Source organism: Emiliania huxleyi (genome assembly GCF_000372725.1).
Source record: "Emiliania huxleyi CCMP1516 chromosome Unknown EMIHUscaffold_121, whole genome shotgun sequence".
In the NCBI taxonomy this organism is placed as follows: Eukaryota; Haptophyta; order Isochrysidales; family Noelaerhabdaceae; genus Emiliania; species Emiliania huxleyi.
Window position 1 is genome coordinate 379,163 of NW_005201381.1, and position 18,914 is coordinate 398,076.

Below are 18,914 nucleotides of genomic sequence, written 5' to 3' on the forward strand. Positions count from 1 at the left end.
GCGGTGCTGGGCAGGGCGGTGCTGGGCAGGGGCAGGGCGGGGCGGGCAGGGGCAGGGCAGGGTGGTGCAGGGCAGCGCAAGGCAGGGGCGGTGCTGGGCGGTGGTCAGAGTGCAGCGGTGCGGCGCGGGCGCCTTGAGCTACTACGGGCGGCGTGGGCGGTGGGCGGGCGGCCCGTGCGCCATCGGGCGTGCAGGGCGAGCGTCGCGAGGGCGGGCGTCGCGCGTGAGGGCGTGGCTGGCTCGACGACACGCCCGGCACGTCCGGCGGTCAATCTGGACGGCGGGAGCGGGCGGGCGGTGAGCGAGGCAGGCGCGGGTGGGCGCGGAATGGCTCTGGGAGGCGCGGGAGTGGGCGGGGCGGCGATCTCAAAAAAATGTCGTCGATCGCAGATCCAAGATCGAAGATGTGCACAACCATCGCCGATCCGAGATGCGAGATGAGGAAAACACGCATCTCGTCTCCGAGAGCAACTCAAATCGGCTCGACACACACACACACGTATACACACACTAGCTGAGGGGCTCGCTAAACGCTCGCCGAGCCCCATGCTGTGCAACACCACCTCCTCACTAATCGTCAGGGGCGCGTGAGAGCGCAGTGCACTGCGGTGAGGCTGCGCAGCGGGGGCTCGCCCCCTGCACCGCGCTCAGCGGCACAGGGGAGGGCGGTCGGTGGCGGCGGCGGCGAGGCGCGAGGCGGTGGCGGCGGTGGTGCGGGCGGCGGGATAATAGGGGAGGCGGCGGGATTGACAGGGGAGGCGGCGGCCACGAGCGGAGCGGCGCGAGAAGGGGGGGGGCGGCGGCGAGGCGCCGGTGAGCGAGGCGCCCGCGCCATCAGAGGGACGCGCCGCTGCGAGATGGAGGGCGGCGGTGACGGAGGCGAGGCGCGAGGCGGCGGCGGCGGCGGCGGCGGCGGCGGCGGCGAACGGCGGCACCGAGTCTCGGTGAGCGGCGGCGGGAGGAGGAGCAGCGGCGGCGCTCGCTCGCTGTTGGCGGGAGCGCTTTTGAGCCTGGGAGCCCATGCCACTGCGACCGGCGTGCCCGGGAACGGAGATCGCGCGCGCGCCGCCACTCACGACGCGCGCGCGATCTTCGCGGAGTCGGGTCCCCAGAGGGAAGCGGTCTTCTCGGCCGACGTCCAGCGGCGCGCAAGGAAGCAGGCGCAGCGGAGGCGGCCTAGCACCGGCTCGGCGCCGGGCGGTTGCGCTGCCCGCGAGCCGCGTCCTGAGCCTCGGCAGCGCGCTTCGCGGCGCGGCGCTCGCGTTTCTGCTGTGCCGAGAGCGGCATGATGGTTTGCCAGCTGAAGCTCGAGACTCCTCGGGTCCGCGAATTCCGCTGGTCACGTGTAAACGGCGGACAACGGGGGAGCAATATATCTTTAGATAATGTACCTGATTATCAACACATACGGTTTAGCGCGACGACCGGGGGAGCTCTGATCGCCGTACCACCCCCCCAGACAGCCCCTCCCGACGGGGACGCCATCACCCTCGCCCAGGGATCTACAAACAATGCTGTCTTAAGGTCCGACCTGTGGGCACTGCCTGCGCTCGGCACCGGGCACCGCCTCGGTATACAAAATGCGCCTGCGGGCGGACCCTCACAGATCACAGATCACACATACCTAATAACGTTATTATTAAACTTTATTAGCTTATTTACACTAATCAGTTTCGTTAGAAAATGCTTGAGCACTTGAGCACTGGATAGGGTCGATTCCGCGTGGTACGGGACCCCTCGATCGTCTCGCCCTCCCTCACTGGAGTGTTCATTGGGGGGGGGGTCATAACAAACACGGTACAGGATCGGGGTGCACGCTTGCCGAAGCAGTGTCGTCCCCCCTCTCCTCGACGGTGATGGCGGTGTGACCGATCGAGCTACAAGAGGAGCTTGTTCAGCAGGATCCGGGATAGTCTCGTGCACTACCTCACTGGGCCTGAGACCACAGAGCCAGCATCCCATCACCGTCTCGGATTTGCGTGGGGTCGAAGCAACCACTCCGGGGCCTGCGTGCGAGGTGGAGAAACTGCTAATAACAAGCCTAATAATAACGTTTTTAGGTATGTGTTGATAATCAGGTACATTATTAGGCTAATAGTTTGATAGTGCGTGGCTGAAAGTCCAAACTCCATATGTTGTGTGCTCTCGCCCCCACCTTGAGTGCAGAGTGATCGGAGGTGGTACCCACACATGCAGCGTGCTTAGTTTGCATGAGTTTCCATCATATGACCATGTCACCCCGATGCCAGGTAATTTTTCTTGCATTCTTGGCCTTCCTTTCTCGCAAAACAGCTTACAGACAGGACCATCACCTGCGCACGCTCGAACTTTACCGGTATGGGAGTTTTTAGCTAATCAAACCCGACCCTCACTAATCAAAAAGTGGTATGGGGTACCACGTGCCTCACGGAAACCAAAGCGAGTCCGGAGTGCATTTTTGGCGGCGAAATCGGCGAAATCGGCAAAATGCCGGGTATTTGCGGGCATACCTGCAAAAACTCGGGCATTCCCGGGTAATACCCGCACTTTTGCATGGCTTCGCTTCCTGGGACCACACCCACAGCCGCTACCGCTAATCAACACTCCGCATACCACTTTCGCATATACCAGCACTATACCATACCGTACCACCTCCAAACTTAATCAAAATATCACCAAATACCGGTCTCATGCCGGTAAAAGTTCGAGCACTGCGGGGGGGGCTGCACACAGCTGCCTTGCCTAATTGTACCTCCTCGTAGCGAACGAAGTGCGTCGCCGCACGCCGGCCGCGAGCCGCGGCGCGCGCGCCACTTGCTCGGCTTTCGTCGATGCTGCAGGCCGCAGAGGCCCCTCGACCTAGAGTAGGCGGGAAAGTGCGCCGGGGCGCGGGGCTCGACATCGCGCTACAAAGTACAAAAAGCGCGGTGGAACACCTGTGTGTAACACTGGTGAGTGGTGTAACGTCCACTCGAAGAACGCGCGCTCAAAAACACGAGACCCAAGCACTTCATGGAGTCACAAGTGAAGGAGTGACGGAGACGAGAGACGCTGGACGGATTTTGATACAGAGGTAAGGCGACACGCAAATTTCGACGACGTCACCGCGTCCATTGATCGGTACACGGAGAGGCGGGGTCATGCGGGGTGTGTGAATTTTCACCGGGATGACGGCTCACACAACTGCGCGGTGATACCGCACGGGCCGACTAGCTGCCACGGCGGCCCAAATTCTGGGCGGCCTTTGCATCGAGCGATCCCCAAGCAGCGCCGCAGGCGGGGTACAGCCGCGGACGCTCACGCCTGCAGGGAGGGCGCAGCCGAGTCGGAAGGCGCGGCGCGGGAGCTTGAAGCTTCTCGCCTTCCGTGCAACATGGGGCGCGCCGGCGCGCGATGCCTCGATTCGCACGCGTGCCCGCGCTACTGGCGCGGGCTATGCCATATGTTTGCCATGCCATCTCTGTGCTATAGTGATTCGGGCAGCGGTCGCCTGGTCGGGGTTGGCGGCAAAGAGGATTGGCAGCAGCGGCACGAGCAGGACGATGAGGCCGGCGACGCCGATGACGGGCGCGTACGCGATCAGCCCCTTGTCCTTGTTCTGCGAGTCCACCTTCATCGCCGGCTCCACAGCCCACACATTGGACTTTCCATCCTGGTCGACGGTCGCGCCGAGGCGGCCGGACGGCGGCGGCGGGGGAGCGTCCTCCATGCGGACAAAGCGGAGCGAGCGGCCGCCCGGCCGCACCGCGCTCGCGCTGCCACTGATCGTGAGCGACGCCGCCGGCGCGACGCAGAGAGCCAACAAGAGCGCGAGCAGCCGCGACATGAGATGCGAAGCAATGCGAAGCCAGAATTTCTTTTTATGTTGGCTTTTTTCTTCCCATCCGCGGGTCGCGTCGCGTCCCATGGCCGCGCTGCCAGAGGAGCTCCTTGAGCACTTTGCCGTCGTCCTGCTCGGCGCGGTAGGTAGGCCGCGCGGGCGATCTCCTGCAGGAAGAGGGCGGCGTCGTACTTGTACGGAGTACGCGTCGACTGGCACGCTCTTGCGCAAGAATCACTGTGAGAGTCGTGATTTCTTGTTGGTTAATAAAAATCTCTCTCTCTTGCGCCGGGCCACGTTGAACACCTGCGCCACGCTGGGCAACTGCTCAACGCGCGGGTCGCCCGGCGGCCACCCAAACCCACGGCGGCCACCCAAAGACACACTCACTCACCGCACCGCGCGCCGCGCGCACGCCCACCCACCTCCCCGCCGGGTTAGACGTAAATTTTCCGTGTCTTTTTCGCCACGATTTTTGTTACGTCAACTTCTCTCTCTCTCTCTCTCTCTCTCTCTCTCTCTCTCTCTCTCTCTCTCTCTCTCTCTCTCTCTCTCTCTCTCTCTCTCTCTCTCTCTCTCTCTCTTGTGTGTGTGTGTGTGTGTGTGTGTGTGTGTGTGTGTGTGTGTGTGTGTGTGTGTGTGTGTGTGTGTGTGTGTGTGTGTGTGTGTGTGTGTGTGTGTGTGTGTGTGTGTGTGTGTGTGTGTGTGTGTGTGTGTGTGGCACGTACGGCTAGCCCTTGGCCTGTACCTACTTTTCCGGCAAAGAAAAAGGAAAACAAAGGGGTGCGCTTCTCAGCTCCCTGGCCCTGGATGTGCGGTTGATGACTGCACTCCAAGTGCTCCAAGGTCCCCAGCACTTTGCGTTTCCGGAAATTTCCAGGGAAAACAGAGGGTGTTTGGTGCTCCATTCTGTTTGTGTTTCTCGAGTTTCCCTGAGTCTGAGTACTGAGAGAGCTGGTCTGGGGCAAAATCTGAGGCAACGTTGAGGATGAATCGGCAAACTACCCGGGTATTTTCCAGGTATTCCCGAAAACAAGTAGAAGAGAGAGAGATAAAAACAAGTATGCCCGCAAAATACCGTATGATGCCGATTTTGCTGATTTTGGCCCCAAAACAGCCTCAGACTCGGCTCAGAGGGACTGTCAGAGCCCCCAAAATGACGATTTCCACGGAGTTTTCCCGGGAAAATAGAGAGGAAAGAGAGGGTGCTGTAAAAGGAAAGGAAAAGAGGTAGTCCCGGGGGAGGGACGCGGGCCCGGCCCACGTGAAGAGACGGGACCTAATCCCCACGACGTGGGGAGGAAGGGGACCGCATGCCAGGGCGAAAGCCAGAGGCTAGAGGTGCGTAACGGGACCGCCAGACTAGCCGCCGCTGCGGGGAGGCAGGCGGAAGGGCGTGGCGACGAGATGACGCCAAAGAGGCAGCGGTCGCTGACAGCTGACGAGCAAGGGACGACACCGGCATACCCGTGCGCGCGGGCCAACTCTGCCTCGGAGGCGTACTGCCAGTCGTGTGAGATGACGGCCGGGACGATCGCCTTTGGACACGCGGCGGGATGGGCCAACGCCACGGAGTCGGTTTACGCGAACACCCACGCCTGGGCAGGGGGTGGAGAGGACCCCCTCCGCCCGCCGAGATGCCGTCAACCGGGAGTGCTCCGCCGTCACAGCCGGCGATGAACCCTCGTGATGTCAGAGTACTCCTCTTCGCGCCGAGGAGGGACGACGTGGTCGGGACGGTGGGCACCGAGGCGCTACGGCGGCTGGCATTCGTGGCGGGTGGTACGGGGGGGCGAGGGTCAGGCGCACCGACCAGGTGGGCCCCTACGTGGTATGGGGGCGGGGTCCGGCGGACGTTGGCGTGGACTGCGCAGACGTGTTGCGGGGCGGTGGACTTCATGGCACCATGGAGAGTGGTGCGCTGGCAGCCCGACTCTCTGTCATTCCTACCTTTGTCAGACGAGGCCGTGGGGGGCGAGGAAGAGGCGAAAGATGCGGCAGCAACGCTGCAAGTGCTACACGAGCTTGCGGGAGAGGCCCCGGAGGAGGCCGTCCCCGACGGAGCGGTTCCGGCCGCCCTCCCCCGATTCCTGCGACTAGTGGGAATGGCGGAGGCGGAGATGGCGGGGGCGCTGCTCGGGATGGAGGGAGGCGCCCTGAGGATGGTGGCTCGGGTGGCCAAGCAGCGAGGCCTCGACAGGCCTCGACAGGCCTCGACAGGCCTCGACAGGCCTCGACAGGCCTCGACAGGCCTCGACAGGCCTCGACAGGCCTCGACAGGCCTCGACAGGCCTCGACAGGCCTCGACAGGCCTCGACAGGCCTCGACAGGCCTCGACAGGCCTCGACAGGCCTCGACAGGCCTCGACAGGCCTCGACAGGCCTCGACAGGCCTCGACAGGCCTCGACAGGCCTCGACAGGCCTCGACAGGCCTCGACAGGCCTCGACAGGCCTCGACAGGCCTCGACAGGCCTCGACAGGCCTCGACAGGCCTCGACAGGCCTCGACAGGCCTCGACAGGCCTCGACAGGCCTCGACAGGCCTCGACAGGCCTCGACAGGCCTCGACAGGCCTCGACAGGCCTCGACAGGCCTCGACAGGCCTCGACAGGCCTCGACAGGCCTCGACAGGCCTCGACAGGCCTCGACAGGCCTCGACAGGCCTCGACAGGCCTCGACACCTCTATCCCTCGACAGCAGCTCGACACCCTCGACACCGGGCCTCGACACCTCGACACCAGGGCTCAGGATAACCTGGGGGATCCGGAACCACCCCGCCGGAGGCTGGTGTACCCGGGAGGAGGAGCTGGGGGAGGGGAGTTGCCGCAATACGATAACGGACCCGCCGGCGAGCCCGAGGGCCGTGGCCGGAGGGCCCCGGGGGGGGCTTGGGGTCAGCTGTCGGAGGAGGCGAGAGGCGAGCTGACGCGGCCTATGCGAGTAGAGTCGGGACGTACGGACGAGCCGAGGACGATAGAGAGACCGCGGGGGCGGGCGCGAGTCCTCGACCGGAGTGAGCTGGCCCCGCTTCCCGGGGAGGAATGGCGTGGCGATCCAGTGCCGCCGCCCTCGCCCGAGGAGTCGGGCATGGGATCACCGTCGATGATGGCGACAGAATCGGACAGAGGAGACGAGACGGGGGCGGAGCCGCGGCTGAAAAAGGCTAGGAGGGGAGGTCGGGCCCCGCGCCCGTCACACAATTATCGGGATGCGACCAGAAGGAAGGACCGAGAGGTGGGGGAAGACGTCCTGAGGTGAAAGTTGGGAGACCACGAAGAGGGGTCCGGAGTGGTGAGGCGCCGGGTGTGGGCGGGCGTCGAGTCCGTGTCGAGTGTTTACTAGCTCCGAGTAGAGGGGGCGTTCTGCTGCTAGGGGATAGAGCTGTTTAACATTAACTTTGGGCCTAACAGTTGCGCTATTGTTGGCTGAAATCCTTAACGTTGTTCAAGTGTTCACCCCAGCCCATGCTGTTACTGTTTGTTACTGTTGTTACTGTTGTTCAGCGGCCAGCAAGCAGAACGGCAAAAAACCCGGGTAAAACCCGAAAATACCTGGGATTTCCCGGGTATTTTCGGGTATTACCCGCACTGGACGCTGGAGATCGTCGTGGGTCACTGCCAGGCCTTCCTTATTGTTGTTCAGCCGGCCTAACGTTAGCTACTGTTGTTGGGGAGCCCCACTGTTGTTCTGTTGTTACTGTCAACACTAGCAACACTGTTCCACCACACAGGGATTTTAAGGAGAGGGGTGTGGTGCGCTAGCCGTCGCCCACCCTTGGCGCTTGGGCGTCCGCCTCTTCCTATCTCTCTTCGCAGTCTCTCGCCGATTCTCGCTGCAACCTTCATGCCACCTCGCGGTCGTCCCACTCTCGTCGTTCTTTCCCTTGTCGCTTCTTCTTCTGTCGCGTCGCTCTCCTCTGCCTCGTTCTGCCGTTGGGAGAGCGCTAAAATAGTTAGAGGCTGCGCAGGCCGTCCCGTTTGCTGTTTGAAACGCCTGTTGCGCTGGCCGCTGCGCGCGCGCGCGCTGGCCGCTGCCGGGGCTCTGTCTCACTCTCACGTGCCGCAATATGTGTCACACACGGCGGCTTCTGCCACCTCTCGATTGGTTCTACTTTCTACGCACACCTACCGGGGAAGGGGCGCTTGGGAGCCGGGGCGGGGGCGGGGGCGGGGGCGGGGGCGCGCAGCGCGGCGGCGCGCGCGCGGCGCGCGCAACAGAGGGTAGGGTGGGGAAGACGGCGAGGAGGGGGCGGCGGCGGCGGCGGCGGCGGCAGCGCGCGCGCGGCGCGCGCGACGGGGGGGCGGAGCAGCGACCGCTGGCGCGGCCGCTGCTCCGTCTGTGCCAGGGACGCGCGCTCTGCGCCGCTGCAGAGCGCGCGCGTCAGGGCAAGGGGCATGCGTGGCGGCGCGGGACGCGCGGCGGCGGCGGCGAGCAGCCTCCGTGGGCGGTGAGGCGGCCGGGCGAGGGCGAGGCGGGTGACGGGTCAAGGGAGCAGCCCACACCCGGCGTCGCTTTTTGAGCGACGCTGTGGTACGCTGCGCAGGGGCCGCAGGGCGGTCAGTTGTGGGGCGAGGCGGTGCCGGCCGCGGGCCGGGTGCAAGGCGCCGGCCTCGGCGCCGCCTCGGCGCGCCGCACGGGCCGCGGCGGGTGACGGGTCAAGGGAGCAGCCCACACCCGGCGTCGCTTTTTGAGCGACGCTGTGGTACGCCTGCGCAGGGGCCGCAGGGCGGTCAGTTGTGGGGCGAGGCGGTGCCGGCCGCGGGCCGGGTGCAAGGCGCCGGCCTCGGCGCCGCCTCGGCGCGCCGCACGGGCGCGGCGAGCCTCTGAGCGGGAGCCGAAGGTTTGCCTGTGGGAGGTGGGAGGTGGTGGGGGTGATTTGACTTTGCCTGCAGAGGCCGTCCCTAGCTGTGAACAGCAAAACGGGACAGTATTCTTTTTGACCCCTTTCCTCTCCTTGGTTTTGCCTCTCGATTCAGATCCATGGCGCCTGAACGCGTGGCTAATGCGGCCTCCAGCTTTACCCTCCTCGCCGCGTCAGCCCGCGGCGAGCTCAGCGTGGTCGAGCAGCTCCTCGCCTCGGGGGCGCACGCCGACGCGGCCGACGCGGATGGCGACACCGCTCTCATGTTCGCCGGCGGCGGAGGCCACGCTCAGATCGTGTCGGCGCTGTGCCGGGCGGGCGCGAGGGTGGACGCGGTCGACGCGCACGGCTTCACGGCGCTGATGTGGGCCGCGCAGGCGGGCAGTCTCGCCGCGGTGAGCGCGTTACTGTCCGCCGGAGCCGACGCGAGCGTCTCGCGGCCAAAGGATGGGTACTGCGCGCTGTCTGCCGCGGCGCGGCGTGGTCACCTGCACGTCGTGGCGCGGCTGCTGGCTGGCAAGGCGGACCCGAACGCGGCCGACGCGCACGGCGTGACCGTGCTGCAGTGGGCGGCGCGCCGCGGCGCCGCACCGCTCGTGCATCGCGCACTCGACTGCGGAGGGGCGGTGGACGCGGCGGACGGGGAGGGCGTGACGGCTCTGTCCGCAGCGGCGCGCGGCGGGCACGCCAGTGTGGTGGAGGCGCTCCTCGCTCGCCGCGCCGACCCGGGCTCTGCCGATGCCAGCGGCGCCACACCGCTTTTGTGGGCGTCACGGCGTGGTGGCGGCGCGGTGACGATGCTGCTTGGCGCGGGGGCGTCGGCGACGGTCGGCTGGCTCGGTCGGCGCGGGCCGGCTCTGCGGGTGATCGGACCCTGCTGACGCGCGTCGATGCGAGTAGGTTGCCGACCGGTGCGGCGTTACGCCGCTGCTCGCGGCGGCGGAGGGAGGCGGCCGTTGCCCAAAATCACAAACCACAAACCACTCTCCACCACACGCGCGCGCGCACACACGCACTGGGCTTGCACATCGTAATACCGCGGGGTTCCTGTCTTTCTAGACGTGGGGGCTCGGGGTTCCCTGGCTCTGGCCCCACCCCTCCTGCACGGAGGAAAGGACCGTCATGCCCCCGCCGCCGCGCGCCTTCCGACTCGGGCTCTGCACGCCTGCAGGCCACTGTGCGGCGGTCAGGGCGTTGCTCGCGGCCAAGGCGACCAGCGTTGGTTGTGTGACATCATCTCACATGGCTCTTGCACCAATGGTATGTGTGTGTGTGGTGATGGTGATGAGTATGCTTGCGGCGCAGGCGGGACCCGTCTCGACATGTCCAGGACACGTCCATGACATGTCCGAGACATGTCCTGCAGGCGGACCCGTCTCGATCCGACTGCGACGGGCTGACGCCTCGGCTGGCGGCGGCGGCGCGGGGGCACGAGGCGGTTGTGGCGGTGCTGCTGGAGGCTGGCGCGTGCGGCGACGCGTCCGACTCGCTCGGGTACACGGCCGCCACTATCCGCGCCCCGTTTGCGGGCGATGCAAGCCGCGGTGGTGGCGATGCGGGTGGGCTCGGCGGCCTCCTGAGTGGTCGCTCAGCGGGCGGGTGGAGAGGGGACCAGGCGAAGGGCGCGGCGGCGGGCGCGGCGGTGGGCGCGGCGGCGGGGAGTGAGGCCCCCTTGCGCTTTCCACCGGAGGGGGGTGCGGGCGGCAGTGGCTACAACGCGGAGCCGCCGCGCGTGAGCATCGGCGCACCGCCTGCCGCCGACTCGAAGCCCTCCGCCGCACGCGCTGCTGGCGGCGGCGGAGGTGTGAACAGTCGAGACGCCGCCGGCCGCGCCGTCGGCCGCGCGCTGCTCGCTCCTCGCGCGGAGACGGCGCCGACGGCGGCGGAGCTCGACGAGGGTAAGGCGCCGCGCCGTAGAAGCTGAATACGTATTAATCATCCCAATTAGCGCCCGAGAGGGCACGTGTTCAGCCGTATTCGGCCGTACTCCGCTGTATTCACTGTATTCTTCTCCGTTGTATTCACGCGGTGCTCTGAACACACCGCACAATACCGTATTCCCGCCCTGAGGTTGGTGTATTCAGCACGTAGGCGCCGCGCACGCCAGAGCGGTCCCCTCGCTCATCGCTGTCGGCGCCGCGACGCGGAGCAAGAGAGGAGCGCTGCTGCAGAGAGAGCGTCCCCTCACGCTTGCCTCGCCGTATGGCAGGCGTTGTCCCCGCGGCAAGAGGAGGCGATGCGAGAGGCGGAGGCGGAGGCGGTGGCGCAGAAGGCGGCCATGGACGCACTCAAGGCAGAGGCGGAGGCGAAGGCGAAGTCGTTCGCCGAAGACGCGTGGGAGAGGGCGACGGCCCAGCTCGCCGCGACGAGCTGTGGCCAAGGCGATCCTTCAGCACACGTTGCTGTGTGATCAGGCGAGGCGCAACTCGTCAGGCGCGTGGCAGCGCGCACGCGCGGCGAGCGAAGCGGAGGCGGCGGCGGCAGAGGCGGCGGCGGCGGCAGAGGCGGCGGCGGCGGCAGAGGCCGCCGCCGCGACGGCGGAGGCGGCGGAGGCGGAGGCGGCGGCGGAGGCGGCGGCGGCGGCGGAGATTGCGGCGGCGACTTCTCCGGCAGAGCTGGAGGGCGGCTCGGATGCGGAGGACGATGGGGAGCCGAAGTGGCTGCGCGCAGCGTCTCGCGCCATCCCTCCACAGCAGAGCGGGGCGTCGAAGGGCGGGGTGGGGCACCCCGCTGTCATCAACGTGCCGCCGGCTGGCCCGCCTCCGCCGCACCTCGGATGTGCGCGGCTTTCACATGCCCCGACGGCGAGCAGGTGCGCGTCGGCAGCAGCTCTTCGGGCGAGACGGCGCAAGAGCGGGGAGGGGAGCTGTGCTCCTCCCCCTCGTCTCCGTCGACGCCGAAATGGCTCAAGGCGGCGTCGCGCGACGCGTCGCGCCTCAGCGCGACGAGCCCGGCGAGGACAAAGCCCGTTTTCGACCTCCCCTCGGGGCTGGGTGACGGAGGGGGCGGAGGCGGCGGCGCTGGCAAGGGAGAGGCTGTGGGCGGCGGCGGCGCCAGAGGCGGGGTTGCCCTTCGCGCCGTTGCGCTGCGAAAGCGCGGCGCGGCGCGGCGCGCGAGCGCCGAAGCTTCCGCCGCCGCCGCCGCCGCCGCCGCTGTTGCCACACCTCCGCCGCCGCCGCCGCCGCCGCCATTTGCGCCACTGATCGACTTTGACGAGCCAGCTACGCCGCCGCTGATCGACTTTGGAGACTTCGCGCCTGTGGGCGACTCGCCACTCGGCAGCACCGGGCAGTACGCCGCGACGGTCAGCCCCCCCCCCCCCCCCCCCTCCCCCCTCCCCTCCACCCCCGAGTTGCCTACTGCTAGAGCCATCCCCCCTCGTTGTCGCACAGGACACATCCACCGACGCGTCCACGCACCCGTCCACGTCGCCATCGCGGTCGCGGGCCGGTGGCACGGCGCCGGAGGAGCATCCGGAATTTGGAGCCGACTTCGGCGCCGACGCATTTGGCGGCGGCGGCTTCGGCGGCGGCGACGACGACGCGGACGGCGGCCCGGTCGTGGAGGACTTTTCGGCGGATGGCTTTGGCGGAGCGGGGTTCGGCCTAGGGGAAGGCGAGGACGAGGACGAGGTTGGGCTCGCAGAACTGCGCGCGAACTTGGCGGAGGTGGAGGATGCGCTATGCCACGAGCCCAACAACGCCGAGTGGATCGCCCTTCGCGACCAACTCCGCCAGCTCGTCCGATAAATCTCTTTCCAGAGGTGGGAGCGTGTTGACTGTTGTGAAACGTATACTAAAACTTTACGGATTTCGCGCACGTGTCCTTGTTTCATGCCTGCCAAATCCCCGCGATGGTGGCAGGGGTTCTATACGCGACGCAAGTTCTGAGTTCAGGATACACCATACAGGAACGAGGAAAAGGCCCCGTGATGCGAGGATGGCCGAGGCCGATGCGGCTATATAGTGTATACACAGAATACTGCCGTACACGCAATACGGCCGGGCGGAGCTCTTGCCTCTCTCTTCCTTCCACACATGAGTCAGGAGAGGAGCGAGGAGCTGCCAGCGCTGGAGAGACGGCAAGAGATGCGGCGAAACCGAAAGGACTTGCCGGAGCGCGCCGGAGGAGGCCGTATGACTTTGGACCTTTGCGAGAGGTGGCGAGCGGAGCAAGAGCGGTGTAGGCGCGTCCACGCTGCGCAGCGGCTCTCCCGCCGCGAGCGCGACCACAGCCCCGCTCCGCGCTCGCCCTCGCCGCAACCCGCACAGCCGTAGCGCCGCAGCCCCCCCAACTCTCTCGCCGCTCTCCTAGTGTCGGGTAGTGAGGAGGGGTGAGGGGACGGATTGAAGATCCCTCCACACCAGTTCGTGCAGGGCGGGGACTCATGTCCCTAAATCCCATCTCGTCTCAGAGTTTGACCGTTTATTTACATGGCGACGTACAGCGACGACGAGGGGGACGACGAGAGAGACAAGAGCGCCTCGGCGGACGACGAGATGGCATTTATCGACGATGCGTTCTTCGAGCTTCCCGACGTGGCAACGGAGGAAGAGGCGGAGGGCGGGGGGGGCCAGAGTCACTTGGAGCACTTGGAGTGCAGTCATTAGCCTCACATCCAGGGCCGGGGAGCTAAGAAGCGCACCCAGCGGGCCGCGGATGATCGGGATCGGGCTACGGGCTAGAGAGCCCTGACCCCTAGGGGGGGGTGCGCGTTTGCAGGGAGAGGGCCGTAAAGTAAACACGGGTCTCCGAGGGTTAGTTCCGTGTACCGGGGTTCCCCTTAACTGCAGAACGCCCCCTCTACTCGGAGCTAACGGACACACAACACTGTACTCCACGCACGTACACGGATACCAGTCAGTACAGCCAGCAGAGTCAGGGGGGCGAGAGCGAGGGGAGCCAGAGCAGCCAGGGCAGCCCACGGGCGCCCAGGAAGAGCCAACGGAACCGAATAGCCGCACGACGCTTCCTGGACCGACTCCGTTTCGAACTCCTACAAGGAGGCGGCGGCGGGGACGGATACAGACACCCCGAAGACGACAACGACGGCGACGAAGATAGAGGGAGGAGCGAGGACGAGGAGATGCCCGACCGCACAACAGAGCCAGGACCGAGCGAGCAACCACCCGAAACGGGCCATCCAAACGAAGGCAGCCAGACAGAGGACGAATTTACAGTGATGGACGTAGACGAGGAACAGCCAGAGCACGAGGCGTCCCAGCCGCCGAGGAAGCAGGGGCGATTTGAGAATGAACGTAGCGATTCAATGAGTCAGGGAGAGGGGGCGAGCCAAGAGCATCACGAGGGCGAGGAGCAGATGACGAAAGCGCAGAGAAAGCGGGAGCGCCAGAGCGGAAGGAGGGCCCGCCACGGAAGCCTAGAGATGATAGATTTCAGACGGAGACGCGCTGACCAACCGTACTAAGCCGACAGAGGAAGGGGGCTCCGAAAGGCCGCGCATCCTCGCATGCCAGGCGAATAGGCAGGTCACAGACCTCCCCCTTCCCGATGAACGTGGTCCATGGTGGGTGTTCTGTTCATAACGCTATACTTACTTGTACTTGTAACCACGATCGATGCGAGGACGCTCAAGTCCACACCAAACTCGGCCATTCCAACGGCCAGACCGCTCGCTTAAGGCTGATTGGCTAGACGAGCGGTCTACCTCCAACGGTCTGGATCACGAGGGATGACATCCTGCCTCCCCGCTCCCGCGCACGCCGGTACATCTCAGACTCAGTCTCTACACTGCAGGACCAGCGGAGACAACTAAGACGCCCTGGTTTATTGCTGAGCGAGCAGGTACCTCCCCCTTGCTCAACTCATGCGGTTACTTTGAGAACTCAAGCGCGATCACCCCCGCGATGAAGGGGAGCACGAGAATGGAGAGACCGATCCAAACCACTGGAGACTTCAGCTTCTCCTCGTCCGACATCGCGTCTGCGAGGCGGAACATTGGGCCAGGTGTGAGGGCGCGCGCGCAAAGTGGCCGCGTGCGGTGGCGGTGCGCGCACCCATGTTGGTCTTGAAGAACTCCTCCGGCTCACTGTCTCTCGAGAGCCCCTTTGGCTTCTCGCCGCCACCGAACTGCGCGTGCACAGCCGGCGAGCGCGAGAGCGTCGCCGGAGCGAGCGGGCGGACGGCGATCTGCAGCGAGAGCGCATCCTGCGCGAGCAGCAGCAGCAGCAGCGCCCGGAACATCCACAGAAGCAGCGAGAGTGACCCTTCGGGGAAGGCTGCCGTGCTGTGTGCGGAAAAAAAAGTCAAGCAGATGACTTGGCGGCAACTGTGTCCTTAAAATCCCTGTGTGGTGGCGGCGTGCCGTCCTCCCCATCCCTCCCTTGGGTTGTCTGTTTTCTTTCTTTCTTTTTGCGAGTGTGTGTGTGTGTGTGTGTGTGTGTGGTTTCGTATCAAGAATACTCACAATACTCACTCGGCAACTGCGAGACGGCTGACGGCTGTACGGCTGTACGGCTGACGGCTGGCGGCTGGCGGCTGCGCGAACGGCGACGGCTCGGTTCGCGTTCGCCCCGCGACGGTGCAACTGAGCCTGCCGCGCTCGATCTGGGAGCCACTCGGCGCCAGTTCGAGCGGCGGTCGGCTCGGCCACTGGGGGTGCGACGCATGATAGAGCATGCAGCTGGGCGCCGCATCGTGTAACGTGTACTACCGACCCACGCCAAGGCGCGGGGCGGTGGTGCTCGCCGGCGCTCGCGGTGCTTCGGTGCTCGAGCGCGCTCAACATTGTGGTCGTTCAGGGCGGCTCGCACAGCGCCCGCAGGCACACACACACACACGCACGCACACGCACGCACACACACACACACACACACACACACACACACACACACACACACACACACACACACACACACACACACACACACACACACACACACACACACACACACACACACACACACACACACACACACACACAGCCCCTTCCCCTTCCCCTTCAAGACGCAAGGGCGAGGACACGCGCAGGGGCCGCACCTCTAGCGAAGCCCACAGAGTGGGAGACTCCTATCACCGCCCTGCCACGTGAGCCTTTTGGCCGCCTCTGTCAGTGTGCCCGTGGTAGTGAGAGACTGCTGGTGAGAAGCCGGAGGAAGGTCGCTAGTCGAGAGAGATCGCCAGTGGAATAGGAGTCCACCGTGCTGCGAACCTGTCGCTGTCCCACACACACATGACTTGGCGGCATCCCTCCCTTGGGGTGTCTGTTTTCTTTCTTTTTTTTTTGGCGGCAAAGGGAGCCCCACCTGTCCCCCTGATCGTCCTTCCAAAATCCTGCTCGTGCAGGTGGGGACCCTGTCCTCCTCCCCCATCCCTCGTCTGGGTTTGTCTGGTTTCTTTCTTTCTTTCTTTCTTGGCGGCAAAGGATCGGAGTGGGAGTCAGAAATGTGGTCCTTGCGCGAGGGGAGCTCGATAAACTCGAGGGGCCAAAATATGCCGCGAGCAGGGCGGACGGACGGAGTTACGCAGAGAGCAGAGAGGCGAGAGAAGCAGCGAGAGCAAGGGATCGGCAGACGGCAGCGGCGTTTCAGAACGAGGCCGAGGAGAGCGATGAGTCAGAGGTTGAAACAGCAGGAGAGAGAACGAGGACGAGAGTGGGAAGAACGCGAGGTGGCATGAAGGTCGCTGCGAGAATTGCATTGGGAGAGAGAGAGAGATTTTTAGCAATACCAAACAAATCTAACACTCACGCGTCATTTGGGGCCTGTTGTTGTGTTGTTTGTTGCATTGGTGAGAAACTGCGAGCCCCCCCCCTCCCCCCCCTCCCCCGCGCCCATTCCCTGCCCTCTCCCGCCACACACTCCGTCAGAGCCCCCTCCCCTCCTGCACAACAGGAATTTTGACAATTAACCACACACCAGTGAGGGTGGGCGAGACGATCGAGGGGTCCCGTACCATGCGGAACCGACCCTATCCGGTGCTCAAGTGCTCAAGATGGTAATTGATGGGCTTGCCCATCCCTGAGTGGTTCGACCCCACATAAATCCGAGACGGTGACGGGATGCTGTCGTACGATGGTCTCAGGCCCAGTGAGGTAGTGCATCAGACTATCCCGGATCCTGCTGAACAAGCTCCTCTTGTAGCTCGATCGGTCACACCGCCATCGCCGTCGGGGAGAAGGGGGGACGACACTGCCTCGGCAGCGTGCACCTCGATCCTGTACCGTGTTTGTTATGACCCCCCCCCCCGTGACCACACCAGTGAGGGAGGGCGAGACGATCGAGGGGTCCCGTACCATGCGGAATCGACCCTATCCAGTGCTCAAGTGCTCAAGAAACTGCGAAAAGAGATAGGAAGTGGTAGACGCCCGAGCGAGGGTGGGCGACGGCTAGCGGCACCACACTTCTCCCCTTGAAATCCCTGTGTGGTGGCGGCGTGCCGTCCGCCCATCCCTCCCTTTGGCTTGTCGGTTTTCTTTCTTTCTTAGAAGCCGCGAGAGCAAGGGATCGGCAGGCGGCGGCGCCGTCGCAGACGCAGAACGAGGCCGAGGGATGGTGGACTCACATGTACATGTGATGTGAACCGTTTGCGGGCCCATGCCGTCGCGCGGCATCGGTTCACCTCGGATGCGCCATGTGGTCTTGGTTCGCCAGTCGCGAACACGATTTCTTTCCACAGCCGCGGCGCGTCCCTGGCCAATGTCCTCGCTCCGCCATGTCGTAAAGTCGCGCCCGTACCGCGAGCGGTCCCAGCCTGCTGCGCGCGCCAAGCTCGGGCTGCTAGAGAAGCACAAGGACTATGTGCTCCGCGCGAGGGACTTCCACAAGAAGCAGGCGTGCGCTGTTGGCGCCGCGCGCTCCCCCATATCTGCCTATCTGCGTGGCTGACCGCACCCGCCCCGCCTGCAGGATACCATCCACCGCATGCGCGACAAGGCGGCGGCCAAGAACCCGGACGAGTTTTACTTTGGCATGAACCGCAGCCAGATGACGGGCGGCGTGCACAAGAAGGCAAAGGAGGCTGGGCCGTCTGGGGATGAGCTCAAGGCCTTCCGTAAGGACGACGCCACCTACGTCGCGATGAAGCACAAGATGGAGTCGCAGGCACGCATCATTCGCGCCCACCACCACCACCTCCGCCGCCACCGCCGCCCCGCCACGGCCTCTCCCCCCGGCTGCCGCCGCGCCGCGATCTGACCCGGCCCCCTTCGCGCTCAGAAAGTGGCGAAGCTCCGCGCCAATCTGCACGGCGTGTCGCAGCAGCAGCCGCCTCAAAACAAGCGGACCGTTTTCGTCGACCCTTCCGACGGTGGCGGCGGCGGCGGCGGCGCCACCTCGAGTGAGGACGGCGGCGGGCTCGACGGAGGGGCGAGCGCAGGGCTAGACTTGGGCGTCGGCGCTGCAGCGGCGGCGGGCGGCGGCGGCGCCGTGGCCCGGCGAGAGCGAAAGGCGGAGAGCGCAGCTTCTCTGCGACTCCGCCTCGCCCTCAGGGCGAACCCCTCCGTCTTCCCTGCGTAGGGAAAGCACCAGTCCAAGCCGGCAAAGCAGCTCGCGGCGCGCTACTCGGAGCTGCACCAGCGCGAAGAGCGGGAGCGGAAGCTGGCGCAGTGTGTGCAGCGGCTGGCGACGGAGCGCGCGCTGCTTGGCAAGGGGCGGCGCAAGAAGCTGCAGAGCAAGAGCGGGCAGCCGAGGCAGTTCAAGTGGCGACAGGAGCGGAAACGGTAGCCCCCCACGCAGTTGCCTCCTGGGGTGTGCCGTGCGCATACATGCGAGGAGGCTTTGGAGCGCGGGGGGGCGTGCATGGGCCGGAGAGGTGGAGAGTGAGTGAGTGGGGGGGGGGAGAGAGAGAGGGAGCCAACAGCAACACGTGGCGCGTTCTGTTCTGTGTTGTTTAGACTTTAGTCGTGTTCCGCCTCCACACAATATGCCGCTCCAATGGACCGCTCCAATCGCGATCGTTTTTTTCTGTATTCTGAGCTCGCAGACCCACGGCAGCGAGCGATTGGGACTTTTGCCTGCAGCCCCGTAACTCGGCCTACTGGCCGCCGGGACACACCAGGCCGACACACAGCGCCTAATCCTTAAAGGTAAAGGCTAAAGCCGAAGCTCCAACCTACATGGTCATGCCTCACAACTCACATGCACATGCACATGCATACATGTCATGCACATGTGCATGTGCATTCACATGCACAATGATCAATGTGCATGTGACATGTTGTCACAAAAAATCATTTCCGAAACGCGGAATGGCAACTTAGCTAGCAATTTAGTTGCGGAAAGCGCGACGGAATCCG

At 65.0% G+C, this 18,914-nt stretch overlaps 5 protein-coding genes across 5 annotated transcripts; 3 read left to right on the top strand and 2 right to left on the bottom strand.

Moving 5' to 3' along the window:
- The first annotated feature begins 650 nt into the window (after nucleotides 1–650).
- Nucleotides 651–1,294, top strand: EMIHUDRAFT_361974 (hypothetical protein). Its single transcript, XM_005790208.1, has one exon. The coding sequence runs from the start codon at nucleotides 858–860 to the stop codon at nucleotides 1,287–1,289; it is 432 nt and encodes a 143-aa protein (XP_005790265.1). The 5' UTR covers nucleotides 651–857; the 3' UTR covers nucleotides 1,290–1,294.
- Nucleotides 1,295–3,412: 2,118 nt separating this feature from the next.
- Nucleotides 3,413–3,805, bottom strand: EMIHUDRAFT_109630 (hypothetical protein; the record flags this gene model as incomplete). The annotated part of the gene is made up of 1 exon (XM_005790209.1): nucleotides 3,413–3,805. One exon carries the CDS (start codon nucleotides 3,803–3,805, stop codon nucleotides 3,413–3,415), a length of 393 nt encoding a protein of 130 aa, XP_005790266.1.
- A 4,946-nt stretch (nucleotides 3,806–8,751) lies between these two features.
- Nucleotides 8,752–12,475, top strand: EMIHUDRAFT_466978 (hypothetical protein). Its single transcript, XM_005790210.1, has 7 exons — nucleotides 8,752–9,522; nucleotides 10,026–10,461; nucleotides 10,751–10,770; nucleotides 10,869–11,003; nucleotides 11,074–11,400; nucleotides 11,472–11,963; nucleotides 12,052–12,475. The coding sequence occupies exons 1-7, from the start codon at nucleotides 8,779–8,781 to the stop codon at nucleotides 12,406–12,408; spliced, it is 2,511 nt and encodes an 836-aa protein (XP_005790267.1). The 5' UTR covers nucleotides 8,752–8,778; the 3' UTR covers nucleotides 12,409–12,475.
- Nucleotides 12,476–14,492: 2,017 nt separating this feature from the next.
- On the bottom strand, nucleotides 14,493–14,863 carry EMIHUDRAFT_225121 (hypothetical protein; the record flags this gene model as incomplete). Its single annotated transcript, XM_005790211.1, has 2 exons — nucleotides 14,493–14,602; nucleotides 14,677–14,863. The coding sequence occupies 2 exons, from the start codon at nucleotides 14,861–14,863 to the stop codon at nucleotides 14,493–14,495; spliced, it is 297 nt and encodes a 98-aa protein (XP_005790268.1).
- Nucleotides 14,864–17,316: 2,453 nt separating this feature from the next.
- Nucleotides 17,317–18,695, top strand: EMIHUDRAFT_225122 (hypothetical protein; the record flags this gene model as incomplete). Its single annotated transcript, XM_005790212.1, has 5 exons — nucleotides 17,317–17,460; nucleotides 17,527–17,691; nucleotides 17,836–17,910; nucleotides 18,136–18,338; nucleotides 18,602–18,695. The coding sequence occupies 5 exons, from the start codon at nucleotides 17,317–17,319 to the stop codon at nucleotides 18,693–18,695; spliced, it is 681 nt and encodes a 226-aa protein (XP_005790269.1).
- Nucleotides 18,696–18,914: the final 219 nt, after the last annotated feature.